At 43.8% G+C, this 27,022-nt stretch overlaps 1 protein-coding gene across 1 annotated transcript in view; it reads right to left on the reverse strand.

Moving 5' to 3' along the window:
• The window catches only part of LOC126195814 (centrosomal protein of 89 kDa-like), a 126,199-nt gene that overhangs the window by 27,756 nt on the left and 71,421 nt on the right, over window positions 1–27,022 (reverse strand). The window contains exons 6-7 of the mRNA XM_049934455.1: window positions 24,665–24,803; window positions 8,184–8,364 (exon numbers count right to left, since the gene is read on the reverse strand). Coding sequence (XP_049790412.1) covers window positions 8,184–8,364; window positions 24,665–24,803 — 320 coding nt within the window. The remainder of the gene's footprint in view (window positions 1–8,183; window positions 8,365–24,664; window positions 24,804–27,022) is intronic.

Genomic DNA, 27,022 nt, shown 5'->3' on the forward strand with positions numbered 1-27,022 from the left:
GCCAAATTTGATGGCGATCGCTAGAAGGACTAGGTAACGTTAAGGACTCTTCATTCATTTTTGTAAATTCTATTGACAATCACTAGGTACAACACCACATAAATCAGCACCGGCTCCAGGGATTGTCAAGCGCCCCCGCCCCCCCACTACCCTCTTTTTCGACATAGTCAACTTTTCCCACAATATATTTCATACATGACACCTTATTTTCACATATCACACTCATTTGTCTCTTTGTTGTGAATATGTCTTTAAGATCACACCAGCAGTCAGTAATATGTTTACAGTGCAATACATTTCAAGACCTTTTTGTTGGAGGAAATGTTTATTTCGTAAATCGGAGCACACTGTTTCTGTAACATAGATAATTTTCAATAAGATCTTTGATTTTATGAATAATTTGTATTTCCAATTTATTCTCACATTCCTTCATTTATGCAAGATAGATTTGCCGCCCCCAAAAATCTGCCGCCCTGGGCGATGGCACGGTCCCCCCACCCCCCCCCCCCCCACCCCCCCACTCCCTAGAGCCGGAGCTGACAATAATCAACACTATTGTTACATGGCTACTTCTTGTTAGGCACACAGTACTGTTATGCAGGCCGCAGCTAATGTTGGTAGCGAACGTAAATATTCCGGAGCTGGGCATTGCCAGTGGTCAGTTAGTCTTGCTGTGACTCGGTTCAGTTGTTAATCTTTCGTCCCTTACTGTCAAATTTAAAATGGACAAGTTTATAATTAGGAAGAAATGTGACAATGTGGCAAGTGTTAGCGATAATGAAGCTAGACCCAGTGTTAGTGGTGCTGTGTGTGACAACAAAGACACAGATAGTGACGGAACTGTGGCGGTGACAGAAAACACTGTTCCCGGAAAAAAACTACACTGTTATCAGCCCTCTTGGAAACAGCAATTTGCATGGATAGATTACAATAATGTAAAATATGTTATTTTTTGCAAAATTTGCGGACAAATGTTTGAAGAAAATCGTTTTCAGTTTTCTCACAAAATGGAAAAAACTTTCATGGAAACTGGTTTTTCGAACTGGAAGAAAGGGGTAGAAAAGTTGAAAGCGCATGAAGCATCAGGCTGCCACAGAGAAGCTGTACTGAAATTCAAATCCTTAAAATCGAATGTCAATGTATTTAGCTAGATTTCCAAAGAAAAACTGACACAAATGAAAGAAAACAGAGCTTGTTTACTAAAAATCGTATCTTCCCTCCGTTATTTAGGAGTGCAGGGGCTTGCAATACATGGGCATACTGATGAAACAAGTAACTTTGACAATTTATTATGCCTTCGATGTGAAGATAACCAGCTACTTTTAATATGGCTACAGTGCGAAACTTACAAATGGACATCCCATGATGTGCAAAACGAAATTTTGGCCATTTTAAGTCATACACTTCTTAGAAAATTATTGGAGGATATCAAGAGTGCAGAGTATTTTGCAATAATAGCAGACAAAACAACAGACATAGCCACCAAAGAGCAATTTAGTATCTGTGTAAGATTTGTTGATGCTTCGCTAGAGACAGAAGAATATTTTTTTAGGGCTATACTCAATACAAAGTACCATTTGATATTATTATCGACATTTTAAGACAATTTGATTTGCCTACATCTAATTGTAGGGGCCAATGCTTTGACGATTCAGCTAACATGGCCGGATTATATAATGGTGTCTAGGCAAAGTTTATGGAAATGGAGAAGAGAGCTATGTTTGTGCAATGCCTTGCACATTGTTTAAATCTAACACTAGAAGACACTGTGATAGCAGTTCCAGAATGTCGAAATGCATTGAATGTTATGAAGGACTTAATAAATTTTGTGAGAGATTCACCTAAAAGATTAGATCTTTTTGCTCACCTGAAGACAGAAGCCTCTACAAATTTGAAACCACTCTGTCCTACAAGGTGGGCCATAAGATACTTGGCAATGTCTTCAGTTTTGTCCATCTATACAGAACTTCAGGAATTTTTTTCTAAATGTTTCAAGAAATGACAATTCAGACACTGGGGCCAAAGCAAATGGATTTTTGATTGATATGCAGACATATGATTTCTTTTTCATGTTATCACTTTTGGTAAAACTGTTTGGTCACATTGATACTGTAAACATAGCACTACAGAGGAAATCCCTACACTTAGAGGAGGCCAATGATGACTTCACTCTTGTAACTTCTATTAAATTTATGAGAAACAATTTTGAATCATTCTGGGGTGAAGTGACTTCAAAATGTCAAGATATGGATGTTGATTCCCCAAAATTACCCTGTAGAAGAAAAGTCCCTAAGAAATATGATGACTCCATCAATTCATCTGTAGAAACATTCACTGAAGTATGTAACAAATATAGAAGATTGTATTATGAAACAATGGATACATCCATCAGCTTCTTGGAATCACGGTTCAAAACTCAATCATTCATGTTTGTAAATCAAAATGAACAATTTCTTCTTGGTAATAACAAACATTCATTCTATATTTTATCTTTCTACGAATCAGATATAGACAAAGAATGCTTGCTTATCCACTGAAGCATGTTTCATGAGATTATCCAAAGGAGTGATTCTGCGAATATTAGTTCGTTGGATGACATAGTGAAATACCTAAAACAGGAAAACCACCTGTTTGACCTACTGCCTGAACTAGTGAAATTCATATGTGTAGTGCTGACTATTCCAGTAACATCCTGCACCACTGAGCAATCGTTTTCTTGTCTGCGGAGGGTGAAAATGTATCTTCGTTCTATAATGACGCAGGATTATCTTAATGCTGTCGCCCTTCTCAACGCCCATAGAGGTGAATCGATAAAACTCGACCTTGATGCCATATGCGATGAGTTCATAGGCAGGAATGAGCTGAGGAGGAGTACATTTGCCATCAAAAATTAAGGTATGTTTCTTCAACTTTATTTATGTGTTTGTTTTGTACCACTACTGACCTATACTCCGACTGAAATGACATTGTGATTGACGTTTCAGCGAGTAGAGGGGTAGGGGCTAGTCGCCAGCCAATCGTAGTTTGCATGATTTTCAGCTGTTTGCATTTATAATTATATGGCATTGTGCTGTGTTTTATTTGACCAAAAATACCTGGTTTTTAATTCTTATTTTACAATTCAAACACATGTATATTATTTATGATAGTTAATGAAATATCAACTTAATAAATATTTTAAACAAAAAATTTTTACTATAAAAGATTTAGTAATTGATACTATAGCAGATAATGAGATTATGTTAAGCTGCACTTATTACACAAGTGTAAAGAAAACAAACTCCAAAATATAATGAAATAATGCAATTAGTATTTTTCATCCTTCAAACTGATGACTGAATTGTAACTATTCACTGTAAACATGACACGTTGAGTTGCAGACAGGCACAACGAAACACACAAACACACACACACACATTCACCCAAGCAAGCAGGCATACCTCACACTCACATGACCATTATCTTCAGCCAGTCCAGCCATAATGCAACTGTGTCAGCATGAACTAAACCAGCAATCCACAATGGGGCAGGGAACAGGAGGGATATCAGAATAGTGGTGGGGGCAGAGAAGTTAGCACTGCTTGATGGAGCTTGCAGGAACTAGATGCTAGCAGGACAAGGCTGCCAGGTTCAGTGTTGGGAGGCTTCGGGGAGGGAGGGATTGGGGGGCGGGGGTGGAAAACAGGGAACAAAAAGGAAAGGAATAGAGAACAGGAAAAGAACAGTGGTGCGTTGGCAGAGAGCAGTGCACAATGAGGGTGAGGGGATGTGAGTTCGGAGGAGATGATATGACAGAGGAGGCAGAAACTGTTGGATGGAGAGTGTGGAGACAGTAGATTACTGTAGTTTGAGGCCAGGATGATTTCGGGAGCAGAGGATGTGTTGTAAGTGTAACTCCCATCTCTACAGCTCAGAAAGGCTGGTGGTGGAGGGGATAATCCAGATGGTCTGGGTTGTGAAGCAGCCATTTAAATCAAGTGTGTTACGCTCAGCTGCATGTTTTGTCACAGGGTGGTGCACTTTGCTCATGGTCACAGTTTAGCAGTGGCCATTCATCATGGTTGGTATTCATACCAATATAAAAACCTGTGCAATGACTGGAGCAGAGCTGGTATATGACATGGCTGCTTTCACCATAGGTAACCCCCTGTCTGATGGGGTGGAATAAGCCTGCGACAGGATTGGAACAGGTAGTGGTGGGTGGGTGGATTGGTCAGATCTCGGATCTGGGTCTTCCACAGGGATATGATCCCAGTGGAACGGGGCTGGGAGTTGGAGTGGTGGTTGTGGAGGTTGGGTGGTTGACAGAACACCATTTTAGATTTTAGGAATGGGATGGGAAGGATCTTGGGTGGGATGCCCCTCATTTCATGGGGTGATGACAAGATAATCAAAGCCCTGACTAAGGGTGTGATTCAGTTGTTCCAGTCCAAGATGGCATTGGTTGATGGAGGGGGCACCGCTTACCAGTACTTGGGGGTGGAGGGAAGACGGGAGGGGGGGGGGGGGGGATCTGTGTGTAGACTAGGTTTGGGGGACAGTGCCTGTATGTGAAGGCCTTGTGAGACCTTCTGCGTAGAGGGCAAGGGAGTTTTTGTAACTACAGATAAGCCATACCCAGATGGTCAAGCTGGAGGGATTTTTTGATGTGGAAGGGATGACTACTGCTGTCAAAATGCAGATACTGTTCATGGGATTAATATGGGCAGATGGGAGGATGTAGCCATTAGAGAGGAGGAGATCAATGTCCAGGAATGTGGCACTCTGGGTTGATGAAAGACCAGGTGAAGCAGATCGGAGAGGAGGTATTGAGGTTGTGGAGGACTGAGGATAGAGACATATCATGAAGATCATCAATGAACCTGAACCACACCAGGGGAGGCTAAAGAGTCTTCCTCTAGATCGCCCATAAACAGGTTGGCATAAGAGGGTGCCTCTGCCCATGGCTGTGCTGCATATTTGTTTGTATACCTTCCCTTCAGAGGAGAAGTACTTGTGTGTTAGGATAAAGTTAGTGAGGTGTATGAGGTAGTGGGTTTGGAGTCTAAAGTACATCAGGAGAGGTAGTTCTCAACAGCAGCAAGACCATGGGCATGACGGATGTTGGTGTATAGGGAAGTGGCATCAACAGTGATGAGTAGGTATCCAGGAGGCAATGGGGTGGGGATGATGGAGAGTTGGTGAAGGAGGTGGTTAGTATCTTTGATGTGGGAGGCTAGATTTTGGGCGATTAGCTGGAGGTGTTAGTCAATGACAGCTGAAATTGTTTCAATGGAAATGTAATAACCAGCTACAACGTGGCGTCCAGGATTTGTGGAGTATGTAGAAGGTGTTTGTATGGGATTTCATAGAGGTTAGGAGGAAAATGGATTCAGGGGAGATGTTCTGGGAAGGGCCTAAGGCTTTAAACAGGGCCTTGAAGTTATGGTGGACTTCTGGGATGGGATCTGTCTTGCAGAGTTTACAGGTGGAAGAATGAGACAATTGCAGAAGCGTTCTGCCAGGTTGCCACTGCGATTCATAATGACAGTTGTGGAACATTCGCCAGCAGGTAGGATGAGTGGGTCAGGATCTGTTTTGAGGCTGTTTATGGCTGTCCTTTTTTCTGCTGTGTCCTTAGGAAGGAATCTGGTGGAGGGTGGTGATGCTAAGAAATTGGATGTAAAGAATTCCTGGAAAGTGACCAGGGGGTTAGGTGGGAGAAAGGGGGGGGGGGGGAGAATCATCATAGTTGGATGGTGGTGTGAACTGGGAGAGGCAGGGTTCAATTTTGATATTGGGTTGGCTTTGGTTGGAGGGATTGGTGACAAGCCTGACATGCGATGGTTAAATTTGGACGTAGGGCTGAAGGAGAGGCCTTTGGCTAAGATTGAAGCTTCTGTGGGCCTGAGGATTTTGGTGGAAAGATGAACAACACTGTTCTGAGACGTTTCAGCTTTGGGTTAACTGGAGTGTTGGTAGTGAGTTTTTGGGCATATGGCAAGTTGGAAAGGTCAGCTAGACAGGGTCTAGATGCTGTGAGTAGTTGATGAGGAGAAAAACAGTGTGTAGGACACGGGTTAGACAGTAGTGCCCAAAGGCAGCAGTAGGATGTCTGCTGACTGGATACCTTATGGAGGTGATGTCTGGAATGCTCTTCACATGCTGGACTGGAGGGACAATTACAGAGAAGTAAATTATGTAGTAGGATCTGCAAAGTAACAGTATCTTGCAGAGGGAGCAGAGGTGGTTGTGGGATACCTGTGACATGGAGATGTATTTTTACAGTACCAGGTTTGTGAGGGACAAGGACTGGCAGAATCTGAAAAGATGAAGGTGATTGTGAATGAGGTGTTGGACCCAAACAAAGGAATTTTTATGGTTAGGCCATTCCAGGAGATTCCATGGTTTAGACAATTTAAGGAATAGGATATGGGACTGAGTTTTAGCCTGGGAAAAGGATACTTTTCTGAATTGGTGCAGCAATGGCATTAAGGAGACAGGAAATTAACTTATGAAATGGGCAATGGAGGCATTAGGGGTTGTGAGGGGAGCTGGAGAACACAACAATACAGATGAAAATACACATAAGTATGCATCTCCGGCCAGAATGCAACTGTTTCAGATTGAACAAAGGCAGCAATCTGGAATGGAGCGGGGAAGGGAGGAGGATATGGGTGGGGGAGAGAAGTCAGTGCAGTTTGATGGAGTGTGCAGGGACTAGACGGTGGCATGAAAAGGCTGCACAGTGTCAAGAGGCTGTGGGTAAAGAAAAAGTGGGAGGCACATGAAGCAGAGAATGGTGGGTGCATTGGGCAGGTCTTCCACCCAGCACTTCATATTCCAGTCCTATCACAGGCATATCCCTGGGCCACCTTTGAAAGCAGCCATGTCATACAAGAGCTCTGCTGCAATCATTGCATTTTTTTTTTTATGTGGATGAATTGCCAAACTATGGCCAAGAGCAAAGGTGAGCAACCTGTGGCACAACATGCAGCTGAACATAACACACTTGATGTCGATGGCTGTTTCACAATCCGGGCTATCTGGATCCTCCCTCTTCCACCAGCTTTCCACAACTGCGCAGATGGGAGTTACCCTTACAACACATTCTCCGCTCCCAAAATCATCTCAGCCTCAACCTATGGTAACACCCTCCATTTAAAAGTTTCCAACCTCTCTGCCCTATCACCTCCTCCCAATTCACATCCTCTCACCCTCATTGTGCACCACTCTCTGCCAACACAACCCTGTTCTTTCACTCTTCTCTACTCCTCTCCTTTTCTGCTCTTTGTTCCCCCCCCCCCCCCCCCCCCACCCTTTTGACACTGTGCCTCGTAACCTTTCTCTGCCACCATCTAATCCCTGGCTGCTCTGCCAAGCAGTGCTGACTTCTCTCCCCCATCCATATACTCTGCTATCCCTCAACTCCCCTGCCCTAATCTGGACTGCTCCTTGCGTTCCACCTGACACAGCTGCATTCTGGCTGGAGTGGCCAGAGATAATGGTGGTATGTATGTGTGGTGTGCTTGCCTATGTGAATGTGTGCATGTTTTCCTTTCTGAAGAAGATTTTGACCACAAGTTCAATGTATAACAGTCTTTTCGTTGAGCCTGTCTACAAGCCAACACATCATCGTACGGTGAGTAATAACCCATTCATTTCATAATATTGTTGATATTGCAATCTGGACTTTACATGGAATTGTAGCGGCTTTTTATAAGACATTAAGAAGTATTGTTACTACAAGACTTGACTTTGTTGTCCTCAGGAATAATGTGCATAATCACTAACTTACACATAATTGGTAAGGAACATTTTTTTAATAATATGCCGTGTCCAGTCAAAATATTTTATTCTCATACTTTAGTCCAGTGCTTCCACACTTGCAGTTACATTTAATTACTGCAAATACACTTAAGTTAATATTTCCATACTAGAACTAAACGTCTAACTAACAGTTATTCCTTGACCAGTTTTTTATCACTAAAATAATCAAATTTTGTGTGACTTTGAAATCTCAAACATTTCTATAGCATGTGTGTTACCAACCTCAAAAACTACCTGGCAGCCTCATAAACAATATAATAAAAATGTACATCAAGGTCTATAACAGAACTGAAATAAATTGAAGATTCATTCACATTCCAAATTAGTGTGGAAAAAAAAAAAAAACCAAACAAACTTAGCTACAGGAAATATACCTACGACACTCGGACACAGATGCAGAGTGCACAGAGAATGGTACTCTTCCATCTAGGTCAGATTTCAAGCGATCATATTCCTCTCGCAGCACAGAGTGCTGTCCACGTAATGTCAATAAATCTCCTCTGCAACTGTGGTATTTCTGACAGACTTCCTCCAGGTCATGTGTCAATGATGCAACTACACAAATCACAGGCATATATTAAAAGAGAGCACTTACAAAATCTATAAGTGGCAGTTTGTAACAAAATCCGTAAAACATTAAGACTGATTATGGCATCAAAAGGGGCTATACAGACTGAATTTATGTTGCAGCAAGACTTAAAGAGCTGATGATGTATTTATAACCAGTGGTTCTATCTTTTAATAGAATAGAAGAGAGGGGAAAATGTAGAGGAATATGTGTGTGCATGGAACAGAAAAGATTGCTTAGAATCTATACCCAAGAAAAACATGCTATGTACAAAAAAGAACTGAACGCAAACAATGATGTGTTACAACAGTGTAAAGAGAGGATGGGAAAGTGGTGGAGACAAATCCGGTCAGTGTAAAGAAGCAAACAGTAAACAAAAATGTTAAGACAAAATCTATATGGTTAATTTATCTCTTGAACTGAAAGCTAACTGCTTCAAAACAATGCTTTAAAGTTACCTTGGACTAAGATTTTTGTCCAGTGACTGACAGCTGCAGTTTCAGTTGTGTTACAAAATTTCTTCAACCGTTGCTCCTAAAAGCACTTTTGTATATTCTCCACCCTTCCTTGCAGCTTTCTTCTGTTTCTGTCAGATCTATTATTCTCTTATTCTTCAAACCAAACACATGTGAATCATATTTCTTCCTCTTACTTTCCACAGCTGCTTGTTTCCATGTGGAGGTTTCAAGTACTTTGTACTTAATTATTCTTGATTACTCCTTTCCTATATTCTTTTGAAATTTCTCTTTCAGCTGCAGCAATTGACCTTCACTTGTGATATAATTGCCCTGATATTCTAGTTAATTTTATACAGCTATATTGTTCAACTTGATGTTAGAAACTTTATATGTGTCGATGTACAGGGTGTTTATAAATGAATATTGGAGTTTTAACACTTTATAATATTTATTATATTAAACTTACAGTTATAAATGATATGTCAAATGAAAGAGCAACTCAAACAGTTTTGCCAAGAACCTTATAAATGTTCAATGTGAGCACCATTTGTCACCCGTCACACATAAAGTCTATAGCCGAGTTTTTCCCAAAAGTTGATAAGTGTGTCTTCAGTGATTGCAGTAACAGCTGCTTCAATCCAGTTTCTTAATTCAGAGAGGTCTGCTGGTAGCAGAGGCACGTACACACGATCCTTGATTAAGCCCCAAAGGAGAAAATCGCATGGCGTTAGGTCAGGTGAACGTGGAGGTCATGCAAAGCAAGCCCTGTCAACGTTTGAGAAGAACTCTGCTGTAGTAGCCACCAGAAAGATCGCGGGAGGCGCACATTGGCACGGCGCGTCACGGGCGGTAGTTGCCGCAAGTAGAGTCCCGTCCACCAGAGGGCACGGGAGAATTCGGACGCGACCTCTGCCGGCGTAACAACAAGAACAACAACAACAACTCCGGCAGCACGGGCCGTGCCCAGTCAGTTAACATCGGGCATGCCTAGGACACAGTCCCGGTCTACGCTAAGTGAAGTGCGACGTAAACGTGAACAGTGTTACTACACAATTGGCGACGAGTAGGGTCGTTCTTTCGCGTGTTGCGTCGTTGTTCCGGTTTCGCAGTTTCTCCACGGTATGGAGGATTTGGTGCGAGTTTTGGTTGCGCAGCAGACGGAACTCATGGCCACCATGAAACAAGTGCTTCCGGCGTTGCTCTCCACGCCGTCTGCTCCGGCGCAGTTCCCTCCTCCCTTTCCCCCGTATGACGAGACGGCGGAGGATTGGGACGCATATGAACATCGCCTTCGGCAGCATTTCCAGGCGTTTCATGTTGCCGATGCGGAGGTATGTCGTGCTCTCTTCTTGTCTTGGATATCTCCCTCGCTGTATCAAGTTTTGCGGCAGCTAGCGCCGTTGCAGGAACCCTCGTCCTTGTCTTTTGACGCATTGTGTTCGTTGCTGTCTTCATATTATCGCCGCCGCACGCATGTTGTGGCGGCTAGGGTCGAGTTCTATCAATGCAAGAAACAGCCCCATCAGTCTTACCGGGCGTGGGCCGCTACCCTGCACGGTCTTAGTCGCAAGTGTCATTTTGTCACGGAGCAGTCGCGAGAGTCGTATGCCCACGTTATGGTACGCGATGTCATTGTTCGTTTGGCCCCTGATAGGGAGGTCCGGCAACGGGCCCTGCAGTTAGAAGACCCTTCCCTCGAGGAAGTCCTGTCCATTGCTCAATCGTATGAAGTCTCTCACGCGGCAGGTCAACAGCTGGAAGCGTGGTGCGACGTCGCGGAGGTTAAGGGGGCGCGGCCGTGTCCACTGTGTCCGGGGTGGACGACGTGCGAGCGGTACAATCCGGCCGTTACGGCCGCTCCCGCACGGCGCGTAAACAGAATTCCGGCCACCGGCCCCTGTTGCCGTCGTGTGCGTCGTGCTATATACATCACGATCGGTCAGAGTGTCCCCAGTGTTGGGCTGTTTGTCGTAAATGTAATAAAAAAGGTCACATTGCTAAAGTTTGCCGCTCAGCCTCGAAAGAATCGAAGGAAGCAAGTACAGAGGACATGGACGTTGACATTCAGGAAGTTTCATCGGGCCAGGCTCCCGACGCATCGGCACGCAAACTCTTTATCGAGGTGTCGGTTCGGTCGCGCCGGTTACAACTGCAAGTAGATACGGGCGCGGCAGTTTCGTTGTTGAATGCACAAACTTATTCCGACCTTCGATCGCCCCCGTTGGCGCCCGTTTACCGGCGTCTACGCGGTTATGGTAAACAGTTCATTCCCCTACTGGGTCAATTCACTACCGACGTGACTTACAAATCAGTCACTCGGCCTCTTACTTTTATTGTTGTCAGTGATGCGAGCTCCGCTAACCTTTTTGGCCTGGATGCCTTTCAAGCTTTCGGTTTTTCTATTGCTGACACCATACAGTTGGTCTCCGAAGACGTTCCCTATCACTCATTGGAATCTTTGATCTCAGACTTTCCAGATATTTTTGAGGAGGGCCTGGGGCGTGTTTCCGATTTTGAAGCTCACTTAACGTTGAAGGCGTTGGCTCGCCCGCGTTTTCTACGCGTGAGACAGATCCCCTTGGCTCTCCGCCCTCAGGTAAAGGAAGAGCTAGACCGGCTGACAGCCCTAGGGGTCGTTCTTCCCGTTTCTTCCAGTGAGTGGGCTTCGCCCCTCGTTATTGTCAAGAAGCCCTCGGGAAAATTACGTCTTTGTGGCGATTTCAAGGCCACCATTAATTCCCAATTGGTGGTGGACACCTATCCTTTGCCTCGTGCTGATGAATTGTTCTCCGCCGTGGCGGGAGGCCAATATTTTTCGAAAATCGATCTGTCGGAGGCTTATCATCAGATACCACTTGATGAGGACTCCAAACGGCTGGCGGTCGTCAACACCCCGTTTGGCCTTTACCAATACCAGCGGTTGGCTTTTGGAATATCCAGTGCCCCGGCGATATTCCAGCGTTATCTTGCGCATGTCACGTCGACAATCCCTCATTGTATTAATTACCTGGATGACATAATTGTCACAGGCCGCAGCACGAAGGAACACTTGCACAACCTTCGCACCCTCTTTCTCAAATTCAGGTCTGTGGGCTTGCGTTGCAACCTGCATAAGTCAACCTTCTTCCAACCGTCCATTGAGTATGTGGGCTACACCATATCTCAGCATGGCATCCAGCCACTAGGAAGTTTGGTCCAAGGTATCGTCAACCTTCCTCGGCCCACTTCGCTGAAAGAGTTACAAGCTTTTTTAGGCAAGATAGCCTATTACCACCGGTTCATTCCCAGGGCTTCCACTATAGCCCACCCCCTGTACTGCCTTCTGCACAAGGGTGTTCCTTTTGATTGGTCGCCTGCATGCGAGCGAGCATTCACCTCGTTGAAGGGCCTCCTCACTTCAGCCCCTTGTTTGGCTACTTTTGATCCCCGTAAGCCGTTGGTCCTGGCTACAGATGCTTCGCAGTATGGGGTGGGGGCGGTCCTGGCCCATCGCAACGCAGATGGTTTCGAGCAACCACTGGCGTTTGCGTCTAAAACGCTTAGTCCCGCGGAGGCCCATTACTCCCAGGTGGAAAAAGAGGCTTTGGCCATTGTCTACGCTGTTACCAAGTTTCACCCTTTCTTGTATGGCAAAGCGCTGGGCCTTGTTCCTCTCTAAGTACCATTATGACATTCATTTTCGCCCTACAGGACAGCATGCCAACGCCGACGCTCTTTCCCGTCTTCCGATGGGCCCGGATCCTACGTTCGATCGAGAGGAGATTATGTGTTTTCATTTGGATGTGGCATCCCGCCAAGCAGTTGATGGCTTCCCGATCACTAGTTCTCGAGTCGCCAGGGAAACGGCGGCTGACCCGGTTCTCCGGCAAGTAGTTCGCCTCATTCAGCAGGGGTGGTCCTCCCGCCCTCCGGGCCGGGCCTCGGACCCTCTTCGTAATAATTTTCTTCTACGAGACCGCCTCTCGGTCTTGGAAGGAGTTCTCCTTCTGGCTACCGATGATACAGCTCCTCGCGTGGTTGTTCCTGCAGGTTTACGAAGGGAGGTCCTCACGTTATTACATGCGGGGCACTGGGGTGTTTCCCGTACTAAAACCTTGGCTCGCAGACATGTGTACTGGCCCGGTATTGACAGAGAAATTGAGCACTTGGTGACCGCCTGTTCCCAGTGTGCGAGCCAACAAGCATCTCCCAGGGCAGCGTTCTCTTCCTGGCCGCCGGCAACCCAAGCATGGGAACATGTTCACATCGATTTTGCGGGCCCATTTCTCAATGGCTTTTGGCTCGTTGTCATTGATGCTTATTCCCGATTCCCATATGTGGTTCGCTGCTCCTCAACCACTTCAGAAGTTGCAATCCAGGCACTAGCAAAAATCTTTTCTGTGGAAGGTCTGCCAATCACCCTGGTCTCAGACAATGGACCGCAGTTTATTTCGCAGACCTTCCAGGATTTTTGTAGGCGCTTCGGTATTCGGCACGTTTGCTCTCCACCCTTCCATCCACAATCGAATGGGGAAGCCGAGCGCATGGTGCGCACATTTAAGACGCAGATGAAAAAGTATGTGCACGAATTTCCTGTGGAGGAAGCCTTGACGTTTTTCGTGACGGCATACCGGACCACACCAATGGGCGACCGCAGCCCCGCAGAGCTCCTCCATGGGCGTCAACCTCGGACTCTGCTGCACCTCCTCCGGCCTGGTCCTCGCCAGTCTTCACAAAACGGAGTACCTGGCTTTCCACTGGGTATGTCGGTCTGGGCATCCACGTTGGATACCGGCGGTGGTCCTGCGCCGAAATGGCCGCCGGCTCTATACCTTGCAGGCGGGGGATCGGGTGGTGCGTCGTCACCAAAATCAGCTATGTCCACGTTCGGGCACACACCCTCCGACCTCTCAGACAGCGGCTTCCCCATTGCCGGCACCTGTATGGGTTTCACAGGGGACGTTACCTCCTCTCCCCGCTGTGACTCTGCCGCACTGCGATGGTTCTCAGCCTTGGCAGCCTTCAGTAGCTCCAGCACCGGCATCGCCATCGTTCGAGATGCCCCAGTGAGAGCCGGCCCCCCTATCAGGCCCGGTTTCTCAGGGGGCTAGTTCACCTGTGGTCGTCCCTTCCCCTTCGTCCCCGCCACTGGGTCTTGCCCCTCCCGAGGTGGAACAGGATCCGGAGTTCGACAGCTTGTCACCTGTTCTGTCCCGAGCTCCGGTTGTGGGACGATGGGGGCCTCTTCGTGTGGGTCATTTCCAGCCGTATTCGAAGGTTTCAGCTCGAGGGTTGGCAGATCCCCTCGACTCCGGCCATCCAATGGATGTGGAGGTCATCGCTCCTGCCCGACGCTCCACCTTCCGACGCAGTGGATCACAGTGGCTTCACCCCCCGAAGGAGGAGGAGTGTAGTAGCCACCAGAAAGATCGCGGGAGGCGCACATTGGCACGGCGCGTCACGGGCGGTAGTTGCCGCAAGTAGAGTCCTGTCCACCAGAGGGCACGCGAGAATTCGGACGCGACCTCTGCTGGCGTAACAACAAGAACAACAACAACAACTCCGGCAGCATGGGCCGTGCCCAGTCAGTTAACATCGGGCATGCCTAGGACACAGTCCCGGTCTACGCTAAGTGAAGTGCGACGTAAACGTGAACAGTGTTACTACATCTGCTATATACTAGATGTGTGCCATGTGACAAATAGTGCTCACATTGAACATTTATACGGTTCTTGGTAAAACTGCTTGAGTTGCTCTTTCATTTGACATATCATTTATAACTAAGTTTAGTGTAATAAATATTATAAAGCGTTAAAACTCTGATATTCATTTATAAACACTCTGTATATGAAATTGGAAGTATATGGACTTTGCAAATAGGACTTTTTATGAAAATTATCTCACAATAGTTCACATTATAAATACACAGTGTTCTCACTAATGAAATCTCATTCTTGATCAAATTAGTTTCAAACCACAAGTTACATGTTTCAAATAAAAAAAAAACTGTAATTGATTAAAAATTGAATACTTACAATCTCAAGAAGGACATTTAGGAGAACACTTGTAACATGTTGAAAAGCTAGATGTGTAAATGTTTGAGATGCACTAAAATGTGCTGTACTGATGCATGCTCTGATGCACTGGCTAACATGCTGTGGATCACAGGTCCAATCCTGACCACGAACAGTTATCTGCCGTTTAATATTTATCATTTCTGGAAGGTTCTTGAAATACATTATTTTTCCACATTCTGGAATATTTGATGTTTGCATACATACTATCATCCTGGAATATTCAATGTTTGTATAAATAGCTGCACTTTCTGTCTTGGAGGTGTGCCCTGTTCTGGTTGTACACTGGTGTCAGTAATGGATGTGCTTCCAGTGCTAAATGTTGTACTTCACTGATGACCCTGCCCTTGGGTTTGGAATTAATTGTTGTTTCAATGTGGCATTGTTTGGTGGAGATGCTAGGTACATTTGCATTACCATGCCTCTAATTAGGCAACATAAAAGACCTTGCCTACATGGTCAGGAACCAGAATACAAGCAATATACCATTTCTAAGATCTGTATATTCAGGAGACATGTGGATTCCAAAACAGCAGTAAGTCAACTACAAATCAGGCATCCATCAATGTTTTCTGAAGATGCTGGTCAGGATCAATGAACTGACTGAAAGGATTCAATCAAGTCACTGAATAAATCAGGTGGGATGACATAATGTGTTTGTCAAATGTGTATTTTGACTTGGACAGCACAGCCCATCAGTGTTTCGAGAACAACAAAGAGAAGCTCAATGGCTGGAACAAATTTCTAGGCCAAACTGAAGAAAATGTTTGACGACAATCAGCAGGAGGTCTGCTTAGTGGAAGAACAATTGAAGAACAGGGTCCAATATCATGCGAGAACAACACAATTGCACATATAGAACATTTTGGCCCTATACTACATTGTGAATCCAGTTATGACAGAAGCTGATAAAATCGAAAATGTGATTAAAGGAGTTGCAGAAGACATTAACCAAATTCTTCTGGTAAAGGATGTCACAACAGAGGAATCCATCAAGGGATGCCAGCGAACTGAGGAAATGCTATAGAAATATTCAGACAAAATAAGTATGACCGACTGCCCAATGTGCTTTCTCCAGCAGATGTAGACGACCACTGTCAACTCATATGCCAGATAGAGAAGAGATATAGCAGTGTACGGCAACCAGTAATGTGGGACCGAGTAGACAAGAGATAGTAGCCATAAATGTTGACCTGATATATCGGGGGGTAATACAGAATATCAAAGAAGAGGTGCATCGATCTTTGGCACCATCTCTGCCACCAGCGAAATGCGCCAAGTAGAATGCACTTGGCCAAGTAAGACTTATGCTGCAGCCATCAAATGACAACCCAGCACCTGGCAAACACAGGTATAACCAATTACTACACAAGTATAATGACTCATAGAAGAACATACATTTGGAGGACAGAGGACAAGATGTCCTTGTGTTTCCACTATGAGCACCCTGGACATGTAGAGAAAGAAGGCAAGTTTTCCACAACTTCTACACCGCCAGATGTTAACCATCGTAACTCTATCGACACCAATCAACCGTAGACAATTGCAGTTGACCCACAGGACGAACCCCATCACTGTACCCTGGACGAGGTTGCTACCCAGTATGCCGTAGCTATTCCCCATCGCTGTACGGAGGTACAAGCCACCTGCCCAGCCACCAACTTTAGAAAAACTAAGCAAGGCCACCATCTATGGAGTTGAGGCCACCACAGATGCAAATCCTTCATGAATGACAATCACCACATCAGAAAATCTCACTGATGTCATCACTGACTGCCAGCTTGTCCGGGTTTTAGTTGACTCAGGGGCTTCTTTTTCTCTAATGTTGGATACTTATCATCATTGGCTAAAAAAGACTGTTTCATGATACAAAAAAGACCATGCTGAAAGTCACGAATGGGAAATATTCTGGCCAACAGGAGCACATATTGCACGATTAACTATCAATGACAGAACACAGCCCTTCAGATTTAAATAATGGAAAATCCAGGATGGAATAATGACAGCATTATGAAAAGGATAGATTGCTACTCATTATATAGCAGAGATGCTGAATCACAGATAGGCACAACAAAAAGACTGTTAAACAAGTAAGCTTTCAGCCAAAAGGCATTCTTCCACATTTCACAAAACACACACACACACACACACACACACACACACACACACACACACAAATTCAACTCACACTCACATGGCCACTGTCTCTGGCTGGCCTCAGCAATCAAACTCAGTGATCCTGTGTGTGTGAGTTGTGTTTGCACGAATGTGTGTGTGTGTGTATGTTGTGTAATTCAGTAGAATACCTTTTGGCTTAAAGTTTACTTGTACAGTCTTTCTGTTGTGCCTATCTGCGACTCAGCATACGGTGAGTAGCAATCTATGCTTTTCATAATATTGTAATTAGTCCTTTGAATTTGTTATTTTAACAAAATGTAGTTATAATATTATTATTCTAGAATGGTACATCTTGCAGGCTCAAAAGTAGTTATAGACAGTGGAAGATCAGAGCTCCAGAGTGAAGAAGCTATCCTAACGAGCTCACATAACAAAGACTGCTCTGGGCAGTTGTTTGCTGTTGAATACATTATCCTGCCATCATCAATGAGACAAGTTACAGTCATCAATCAAAATGCTCAATTAAACTGTGAAGTTTTTGTCAACCGTGAAAATCTACTCACGATCACAAAAGAAATCTACACACAAGCAACAATCATAAGCGTCATAGGTGGTCAAGGAGAACTGTGAATCACTAACTGTCACAAACAGTCACAACTAATTCCTAGAGGTACATGTGTGGGGGCAGCCAAATCAATCCAGGAAGGGCAGCTTAGTATCATTGTCTGGGAGTTGCACTCTACTACAACTACAGACAATGCAGAGGAGGAAGCTACTATCGAACTGCCAATAGGATCTGGTCTGACCGTGCAACAATGTTGGTGAGTCAAATCCATTCTGCATCAGTTTCCTGATTCTTTCAGATTGGGAATGGAGAAAAAAAGACTACACGGCTCGGTAAAACATCATATTAACATGGGAGATAATCCACACCAGTTAGCCAATGTTGCTGGCTGAATGACGGATAATCTGGGAGGAATTGGATAAGATGCTGTGAGATGACATCATTAAACCTTCAGAGAGTCCTTGGCCCTCTCATGTGGTCCTGATGAAGAAGAATATTGCACTGCTGTGTCAACTACGGATGACTGAACAAAATCATGAAAAAAGGTGTCCATCCACTGTTGTGCATTGATGACACCCTAAACTGCTTCAAAGGAGGAAAGTATTTCTCAACAATGGACATGCAGGAAGGCTACTGGCAAGTTAAGGTTGATGAGGCTGACTGCTAAAAGATTGCCTTTGTAACTCTTGGTACCCTCTATTAGTTTAAAGTTATGCTGTACGGACTGTGTAATGTTCCAGTCATCTTTCAAATTTCTGCTTTGATATTTTAAAAGGATGATGTGTGTCTGCTGTCTCGCTGACATTGCCATTTTTTTTAAAGACACTTGAAGACCATCTAAGTCACCTGACAATCATGTTGACGTCTTCAGTCAGCAAACCTCTGCATCATTTATGGAACATTTGATGTTTGTATAAATGACTGCATTCTCCATCCAGGAGGCCAGTTATGTTCTGGCTGTACATTGGTGTCAGCAATACACATGCTTCTAGTGTTAAAAGTTGTACTTCACTGACGATCCCACCTTCATATCTGGACTTGATTGTGGTTTCAATGGGATGGTATTATGCAAAAATAATCTTAACTGAACAAAAATGTATACTGTAAATTACATCATAGGATAAACTGGCAGCTGTGTGGCAATTCAGTAGCAAAGCAGTTGCAGTTAAGTTGAAAGTCAATTAGAATGAATTATTTTGTGACAAAAGTTGTGTTGTTAAAACTGTACATTATGTTTTATAATTAATAACAAAAGAAAAAATGAATTTATCATTACAATTATTATTTTTTGGAAATGAATTCTTGTTTGAGTAATTAAAAAAAAGAAAACCTGCTAATAGTCTGAGGCAATGCCAACATCTCCAGTCAAAACCAAGATAACTAATATTATTTTTCTGGGCCGATTTCAGACAAATTTGGTTAAGTCTTTTTTGTTTCAGTTCATTTTCTTAGTAACTCTCCTTTTCATTTACAAACTTCCATAAACTTTCTCAATAAATGAGCCTAACCAGCTGTTTACTTTAGTCAGTGGAAGATGTAACGATCACAATACTTCATTATTGATGATGACGTGTTTCTATGTGAATGTCTTATTTCAATGGTTGTATACCTCTAGTTTTGTTCATTTTGAGATACTGAGGCTTAAACATAACTGAGTGGTGAAAATAGAAAGAAATGGTTATTCCTTGTAACAAGCAATGGACTGCAATATTTCAGTCACAGAATAGTTATCACTCAATTATGTGTAAGCCTCAGTATCTTGAAATAAACAAAACTGGAAGGCTATTGCTACTGAAATAAAGCCTTCATATATGTATCAGCCTTGAGAAAAATCAGAGGACAAATATGTAAAAACAGCTAGAACTTTGTGCAAAGCCAAACCCAAATCATCATTAGTACAAAAATGCATGCAGTGAAGAGTTTTGATGCTGACAACATGGCACCAATCTAAGAATGGAAATTATTAATCAACAATTGTTGACTTGTTGATTTCACTTATACACAGAAACTGGACAGAACTTTCAAACATTATGTGACAAGAGCTACCAATCAATTAGTCCAAACATCTCTCTTCCTACAGCCTTGCAGAAGAGGCTAAAAATCTCAGCAGCTTTGGCACAATGACTTTTAGAATTACTGAAAATCCACAAGGGAAAAACTATGACAATATCTGCCCTTAGCTTAAATATTAAAATTATATACTGACAGCAACTATTCATGCATTAAAGCAGCAGTGCAATACACTAATCAAATGAGGTAGTTGCAGCTTGCACTGAAAAACACAACGCTTTGCTTGGATCTTGTTTCACTGTTTGCAAAAATCCCACAGCAAGGTTCTATGTAACTGCTTAATGCTATCTCCCCTTATAATCTCAGTGAGTGTTTTCCATCTCTGTTCCACAATTAGGTACTTCATATGGAACAGGAAGTTCGATGAGTATGAAGAGGACTGATCACTGAAAGCTCCAGTTTAAAGATCATCACTTTTTGTGCAACCTGTCAAGTGCAAACAATCTGTTTGTTATCCAACAGTGTGGTGCAAGTGTTTGATACTTCTTATGTATCAAAATCTAGTGAATAACAACTTAGAGTGTTTCTTTGGCACCTTAACATTATCTACCCCAGCATTTTACTCACACTGGAGTCTGGGACAGATTGTCAGTTTGATTCATTTGCAATCCTACTTAACAAAGATTGAGAATACCTGGATCACACTGTATACATAACAACAATAGAGATGGAATCAGTTTCGTAACTCAAGTAAATATATGTATGTTAGCCTAAAAATCTTGAAGTCAATATGCAAACCCAAGGTATTAACTCACAGCAATTAAATGCTCTGTGTCAGGACCGGCCACATCATGCCAAACGTCATGCATGCAGCGTGTGCGGGCCACAGCCTGGCCTGTCACTTTTCTGGTGTGGCATTTTGTGGCCGGCACTACTCTCCGAGTTTGGTAGAATCATGGTGTCAGCGCTTTTTACCCTTCGCTATTTGTTCTTGGTATAAAGGACATTCACAGGTCCAGTGGCTGTTTGTACAAAAAGAGACAGTCTAGCAATCTATCATCACAGTCCTCTAAAATAAATGGGAATGACAGATGAGAGGGATGAGAATTTTCAATTCGCATAAGTGATGGGTACTGCTTATTTCCTAGGAAACGACATTATTGTACCATGCAGAAAGAATTTAAATTTTTAGATGACAATGAAAGAGTAAAAAATTACAATGATCAACAAACAGGACTCATTATTCTGGGCGTCAAGAAGCACTTTTTGCTAAATTTGCAGGCATGGAGAACTTGAGGAAATTGGTGGTATGAATAATAAAATTTCTGAATTTGCTCTTATTTCTCCATTTTCAGTGGAAATGAATGGAGAGTATGGAGACTTCATATACACTCCTGGAAATTGAAATAAGAACACCGTGAATTCATTGTCCCAGGAAGGGGAAACTTTATTGACACATTCCTGGGGTCAGATACATCACATGATCACACTGACAGAACCACAGGCACATTGACACAGGCAACAGAGCATGCACAATGTCGGCACTAGTACAGTGTATATCCACCTTTCGCGGCAATGCAGGCTGCTATTCTCCCATGGAGACGATCGTAGAGATGCTGGATGTAGTCCTGTGGAACGGCTTGCCATGCCATTTCCACCTGGCGCCTCAGTTGGACCAGCGTTCGTGCTGGACGTGCAGACCGCGTGAGACGACGCTTCATCCAGTCCCAAACATGCTCAATGGGGGACAGATCCGGAGATCTTGCTGGCCAGGGTAGTTGACTTACACCTTCTACAGCACGTTGGGTGGCACGGGATACATGCGGACGTGCATTGTCCTGTTGGAACAGCAAGTTCCCTTGCCGGTCTAGGAATGGTAGAACGATGGGTTCGATGACGGTTTGGATGTACCGTGCACTATTCAGTGTCCCCTCGACGATCACCAGTGGTGTACGGCCAGTGTAGGAGATCGCTCCCCACACCATGATGCCGGGTGTTGGCCCTGTGTGCCTCGGTCGTATGTAGTCCTGATTGTGGCGCTCACCTGCACGGCGCCAAACACGCATACGACCATCATTGGCACCAAGGCAGAAGCGACTCTCATCGCTGAAGACGACACGTCTCCATTCGTCCCTCCATTCACGCCTGTCGCGACACCACTGGAGGCGGGCTGCACGATGTTGGGGCGTGAGCGGAAGACGGCCTAACGGTGTGCGGGACCGTAGCCCAGCTTCATGGAGACGGTTGCGAATGGTCCTCGCCGATACCCCAGGAGCAACAGTGTCCCTAATTTGCTGGCAAGTGGCGGTGCGGTCCCCTACGGCACTGCGTAGGATCCTACGGTCTTGGCGTGCATCCGTGCGTCGCTGCGGTCCGGTCCCAGGTCGACGGGCACGTGCACCTTCCGCCGACCACTGGCGACAACATCGATGTACTGTGGAGACCTCACGCCGCACGTGTAGAGCAATTCGGCGGTACGTCCACCCGGCCTCCCGCATGCCCACTATACGCCCTCGCTCAAAGTCCGTCAACTGCACATACGGTTCACGTCCACGCTGTCGCGGCATGCTACCAGTGTTAAAGACTGTGATGAAGCTCCGTATGCCACGGCAAACTGGCTGACACTGACGGCGGCGGTGCACAAATGCTGCGCAGCAAGCGCCATTCGACGGCCAACACCGCGGTTCCTGGTGTGTCCGCTGTGCCGTGCGTGTGATCATTGCTTGTACAGCCCTCTCGCAGTGTCCGGAGCAAGTATGGTGGGTCTGACACACCGGTGTCAATGTGTTCTTTTTTCCATTTCCAGGAGTGTATTACTGCAAAGTGTGTTGGGCAAGTAAATGAGCATGATTTTTCAATTTAAATCTTACTATTGTTGTGTTTATGAAGGAAAAAGGAGTGCAGGAACGAAAATTAGAACATCTAGAATGAATTGCAGACTTTGCATTTTAAGTGGACTTGACTGCACACTGCCCACAGTATAACACTGCAAGATAACTTCTTTCTGATATATCATGGAGGTGTTTTTAAAAAGAGAATTGCAATAGATGAGGAACACAATCTGACAGAGACAATGCAGTTCCATAAGCTCACTGAAAGCAAAGAAAGCAAGAGATTTAAGGTATTCCTTGTGGCCTTGAAAGAATTACAATGACAGTTTTGTAAAGATTTTGAGAACACTGTCAATCTTACATTTGTTTTTGAGCTATTTTCGAGACCATTTGCCATTTCAGTTGAAAGCACCTCTGTGCATGTGCAGATGTAACTGACTGACCTGCAAGATAATTCAGTTTTAGTTAAAAATCTTATTATGTTAAAACTGTCCAGAACATCCACATCGCTTTTCTGAGGTTACGAAAGTGCTACAATATTTCAGTTGACATATTTGTGTGAAATACATTTTTTTATTATAAAACTAAATAAGTCACAATTATGTGAAAACTTGTGTCGAAATGCTGTGAAATTTCGTCTGTCCGTATGCCGACAGTTTGTACCAGACAAAAATTATGTCTTCAGTGTGTCAGAAATAGCTAATTAGGTTGGAAACTTGTTTTGTTTATGTTCTACGTTGTGGAGAGGAGGAGAAGGAGATTAGTGTTTAACATCCTGTCAACGATGAGATCATCAGAGACGAAGCACAAGCTCGGATTAAGGAAGGGTGGGGAAAGAAATCGGCCATGTCCTTCCAAGGGAACCATCCCAGCATTTGCCTGAAGCGATTTAGGGATGCTGTGGAGAAACGTGAAATATAAAACTAAGTCACAGACAGTGTGCCTGTACTGCCATTTAAATACGGCGCGTTTACTGTTTTCCCCTCTTCCCTTCCATGCGCCCAGATAGTGCGGTGTGGTGGTGGAAGAAATGTGAAGCACGTCTGAGTGCTTTGATACTTGGGCCTGAGCACGGCCCACGAACTGAAATCTTCGCCACCCTTGTTCTATGACAAGTATTAAAAACCCTCAGAAAGTTCTGGGCATATGAAAAGTAACAAGTGCAGTTGTATTGAGCAAGACTTTTCAAGGGTAACAAAAAGAAATAATGGATCTTTTTTTTTTGGGAATGAAATGCAAAATATATCAACAAACTGATGAAGAGAAGTGTCGGGGGTGGGGGACGACTATAGCATCGGTAGTGTACTTAATTTCACATGCTTGTAAAAAATTGGATGCCGTCATGACTGAATAATCTCTAGGTACAACAATTATGAAACACACAAGACAATCCACACAATACAATAAGTGGAATTCTGCAGTAGCCACACATATATTAACTGATCTTCATGTCATGCCTTTCACTAACACTCCAATTCTACGTAATGTTGACAATTAAAAATTTTATTTACTCATTATTATTTCTGAACATAACAGTTGCCTTAATAAAAAGTATGATAGTAAGAAAATAAAATACACTCAAATGTCATTAAAAAAAACTAAATGTAATGGCAAAAAAGACTATGAAGAGACATGTACATCAAAACAAATCTGTCCAAGATGACAGCATCACTGCCACGTGAAATTCACAACTATAGCATCTGGTCTTTCATAATGCTGGTCACTGGCACACACAACCATTATGGGATCCTTATGAGACATACTGGGCCAAAATCTGGAAAACTATTCCATGGATAAAAGAGTATTACCCATTACTCACGGATGAGAAAAAGAATAATGAATCAGTATCACATGAATTTACCTGTCTGAAGGTGAAAATCATCTGAAAGATACACTTCATAATCAGGTTGTGACCTACCTGAGAGTAGTAGAGCCACATGTCTTTAAGGCCACCCATTGCATGCAGCTAATCTTAAAGTTTGAGGGACACAATCCAATCCCGGGGGTTACAATGCATTAATTAGCACTGAGATGAGTTGCATATTAAACATCACATACACAAAAGGGAAATACGTCCCATAATGATCCATGGAAATATGGTGATAATAAAGATGAAGAAAGGAGCAGTAAAAGAACAACAAAACATGAAATAATATAATAAACAGAAAATCCCCTGCTGCAACAGCTGCTAACATCCAGTACAAATTAAGAGCAACACCTATGAAATTATTTGCTTTAGAAAAGTATAACACCTTTCTGTTGATATGTAGTATGGATCTCTTGTAGCTTCTGTTTAAGTACATCAAGCTGTCCTGTCAGCAACTCATTCTGCTCTTGTACAAGAGCAGTGTCTTGCTGGAGGATTTTTGCCTCTGCTGCAGCAGTATTCATCTATAAAGATAAAACCAAAGTAGGTTAATTTTAATTAAAATAAAATGAATCTACAATGGGACAATATCATTATGTTATGTGTAGGTGCCCATTTAAAGATGAGAAATCAAACTTGTTTTAGTAGCAGCTATCAAGTATTGTTTGTGAAACCAATCATGAAGTCAACACGATTCCTGAAGACAAGAATAGCACACACGAGTTGTCCATTGTGAAATGTGACCTACAGTTTAGGATTTGTAGAAAGTACCTTCAGTTTTATTGTTGTCTGTCACGAAAAGATGGAAGAAAGGCAGAAGTAATAATGAAACAATTAGCTTAAATTATAATCCAGCTGAAGGTAGAAATTTATTTTATCTTTTATATGCATATTTACTTTATCTGGCAAAGTCACAGCATCTGGCCATATTCTACACCTAAGCAGGCACCTTTAGTGATTACCTTTAGGTACAGTTAAGATTACTGTGCATAGAAAATGAGTTTCACTAATAATAATGAAAATAGTGACAATGATTAATTTATCACACTGTTAATAGGCCTGACATTTTTCTAACAGAGCTACTATAGAATGTCCAGCCTATTAACACTGTTGCAAGTAGATTTTGCATAATACAGTATTTTTATCAGATATGAGTGGTGCTACACTAATAAAAGGCATGGCTGGAGCAGAAGTTCACTCATCCAGGAATGAGGAAGAAATAATAGGCAAAGTTAGCAGAAGAGGTAATGAAGAAAGAAGCAAAAAGAGAGGATAGGGAAAAGCTGGGACAATGTTGCATTTTTATTACTGAACAAAGAAGTCCCTAACTTATGCACAGCACTTCATCCGTACATATTATGAAAATGTATGTATGTACACTGTGTGATCAGAAGTGTCCAGACACATGGCTGAAAATGACTTACAAGTTCGTGACGACCTCCATTGGTACTGGTGGAATTCAATATGGTGTTGGTCCACCCTTAGCCTTGATGACAGCTTCCACTGTCACAGGCATATGTTCAATCAGGTGGGCATATGTTCAATCAGGTGCGAGAAGGTTTCTTGGGGAATAGCTGCCTATTCTTCATGGAGTGCTTCACTGAGAAGAGGTATCGATGTCGGTCGGTGAGGCCTGGCATGAAGCAGGCATTCCAAAACATCCCAAAGGTGTTGTATAGGATTCATGTCAGGACTCGGTGCAGGCCAGTCCATTACAGGGATGTTATTGTTGTGTAACCACTCCGCCAGAGGCCATGCATTATGAACAGGTGCTAGATTGTGTTGAAAGATGCAATTGTCATCCCCAAATTGCTCTTAACAGTGGAAAGTAAGAAGGTGCTTAAAACATCAATGTAAGCTCTAGCTGTGATAGTGCGATGCAAACCAACGAGAGTGCAAGCCCCCTCCATGAAAAACGCGACCACGCCATAACACCACCACTTCCAAATTTCACTGTTGGCACTACAGACGCTGGTAGCTGACGTTCACCTGGCGTCCGCCATACCCACACCCTGCCATCGGATCGCCACATTGTGTACTGTGATTTGTCACTCCACACAACATTTTTCCGCTGTTCAATCATCCAATGTTTATGCTCCTTACACCAAGCAAGGCGTCGTTTGTCATTTACCAGCGTGATGTGTGGCTTACGTGCAGCCGCTCGATCATAAAATCCAAGTTTTCTCACCTCTCGCCTAACTGTCTAGTACTTGAAGTGGATCCTGATGCAGTTTGGAATTCCTGTGTGATGGTCATAGATGTCTGCCTGTTACATATTAGGACCCTCTTCAACTGTTGAAGGTCTCTGTCAGTCAACAGATGAGGTCAGTCTGTACGCATTTGTGCTGTACATGTCCCTTCACCGAGCGAGGTGGTGCAGTGGTAGCACACTGGACTCGCATTCGGGAGGACGACGGTTCAATCCCGCGTCCGGCCATCCTGATTTAGGTTTTCCGTGATTTCCCTAAATCGCTCCAGGCAAATGCTGGGATGGTTCCTCTGAAAGGGCACGGTCGACGTCCTTCCCTAATCCGATGAGACCGATGACCTCACTGTTTGGTCTCTTCGCCCAAACATGTCCCTTCACGTTCCCACTTCACTATACATCGGAAACAGTGGACCAAGGGATGTTTAGGAGTGTGGAAATCTTGCATATAGACGTATGACACAAGTGACACCTAATCACCTGAGCACGTTTGAAGTCCGTGAGCTCTGCAGAGCACCCCATTCTGCTCTCTCATGA

Source organism: Schistocerca nitens, chromosome 7, assembly GCF_023898315.1.
Source record: "Schistocerca nitens isolate TAMUIC-IGC-003100 chromosome 7, iqSchNite1.1, whole genome shotgun sequence".
Classification (NCBI taxonomy): domain Eukaryota; kingdom Metazoa; phylum Arthropoda; class Insecta; order Orthoptera; family Acrididae; genus Schistocerca; species Schistocerca nitens.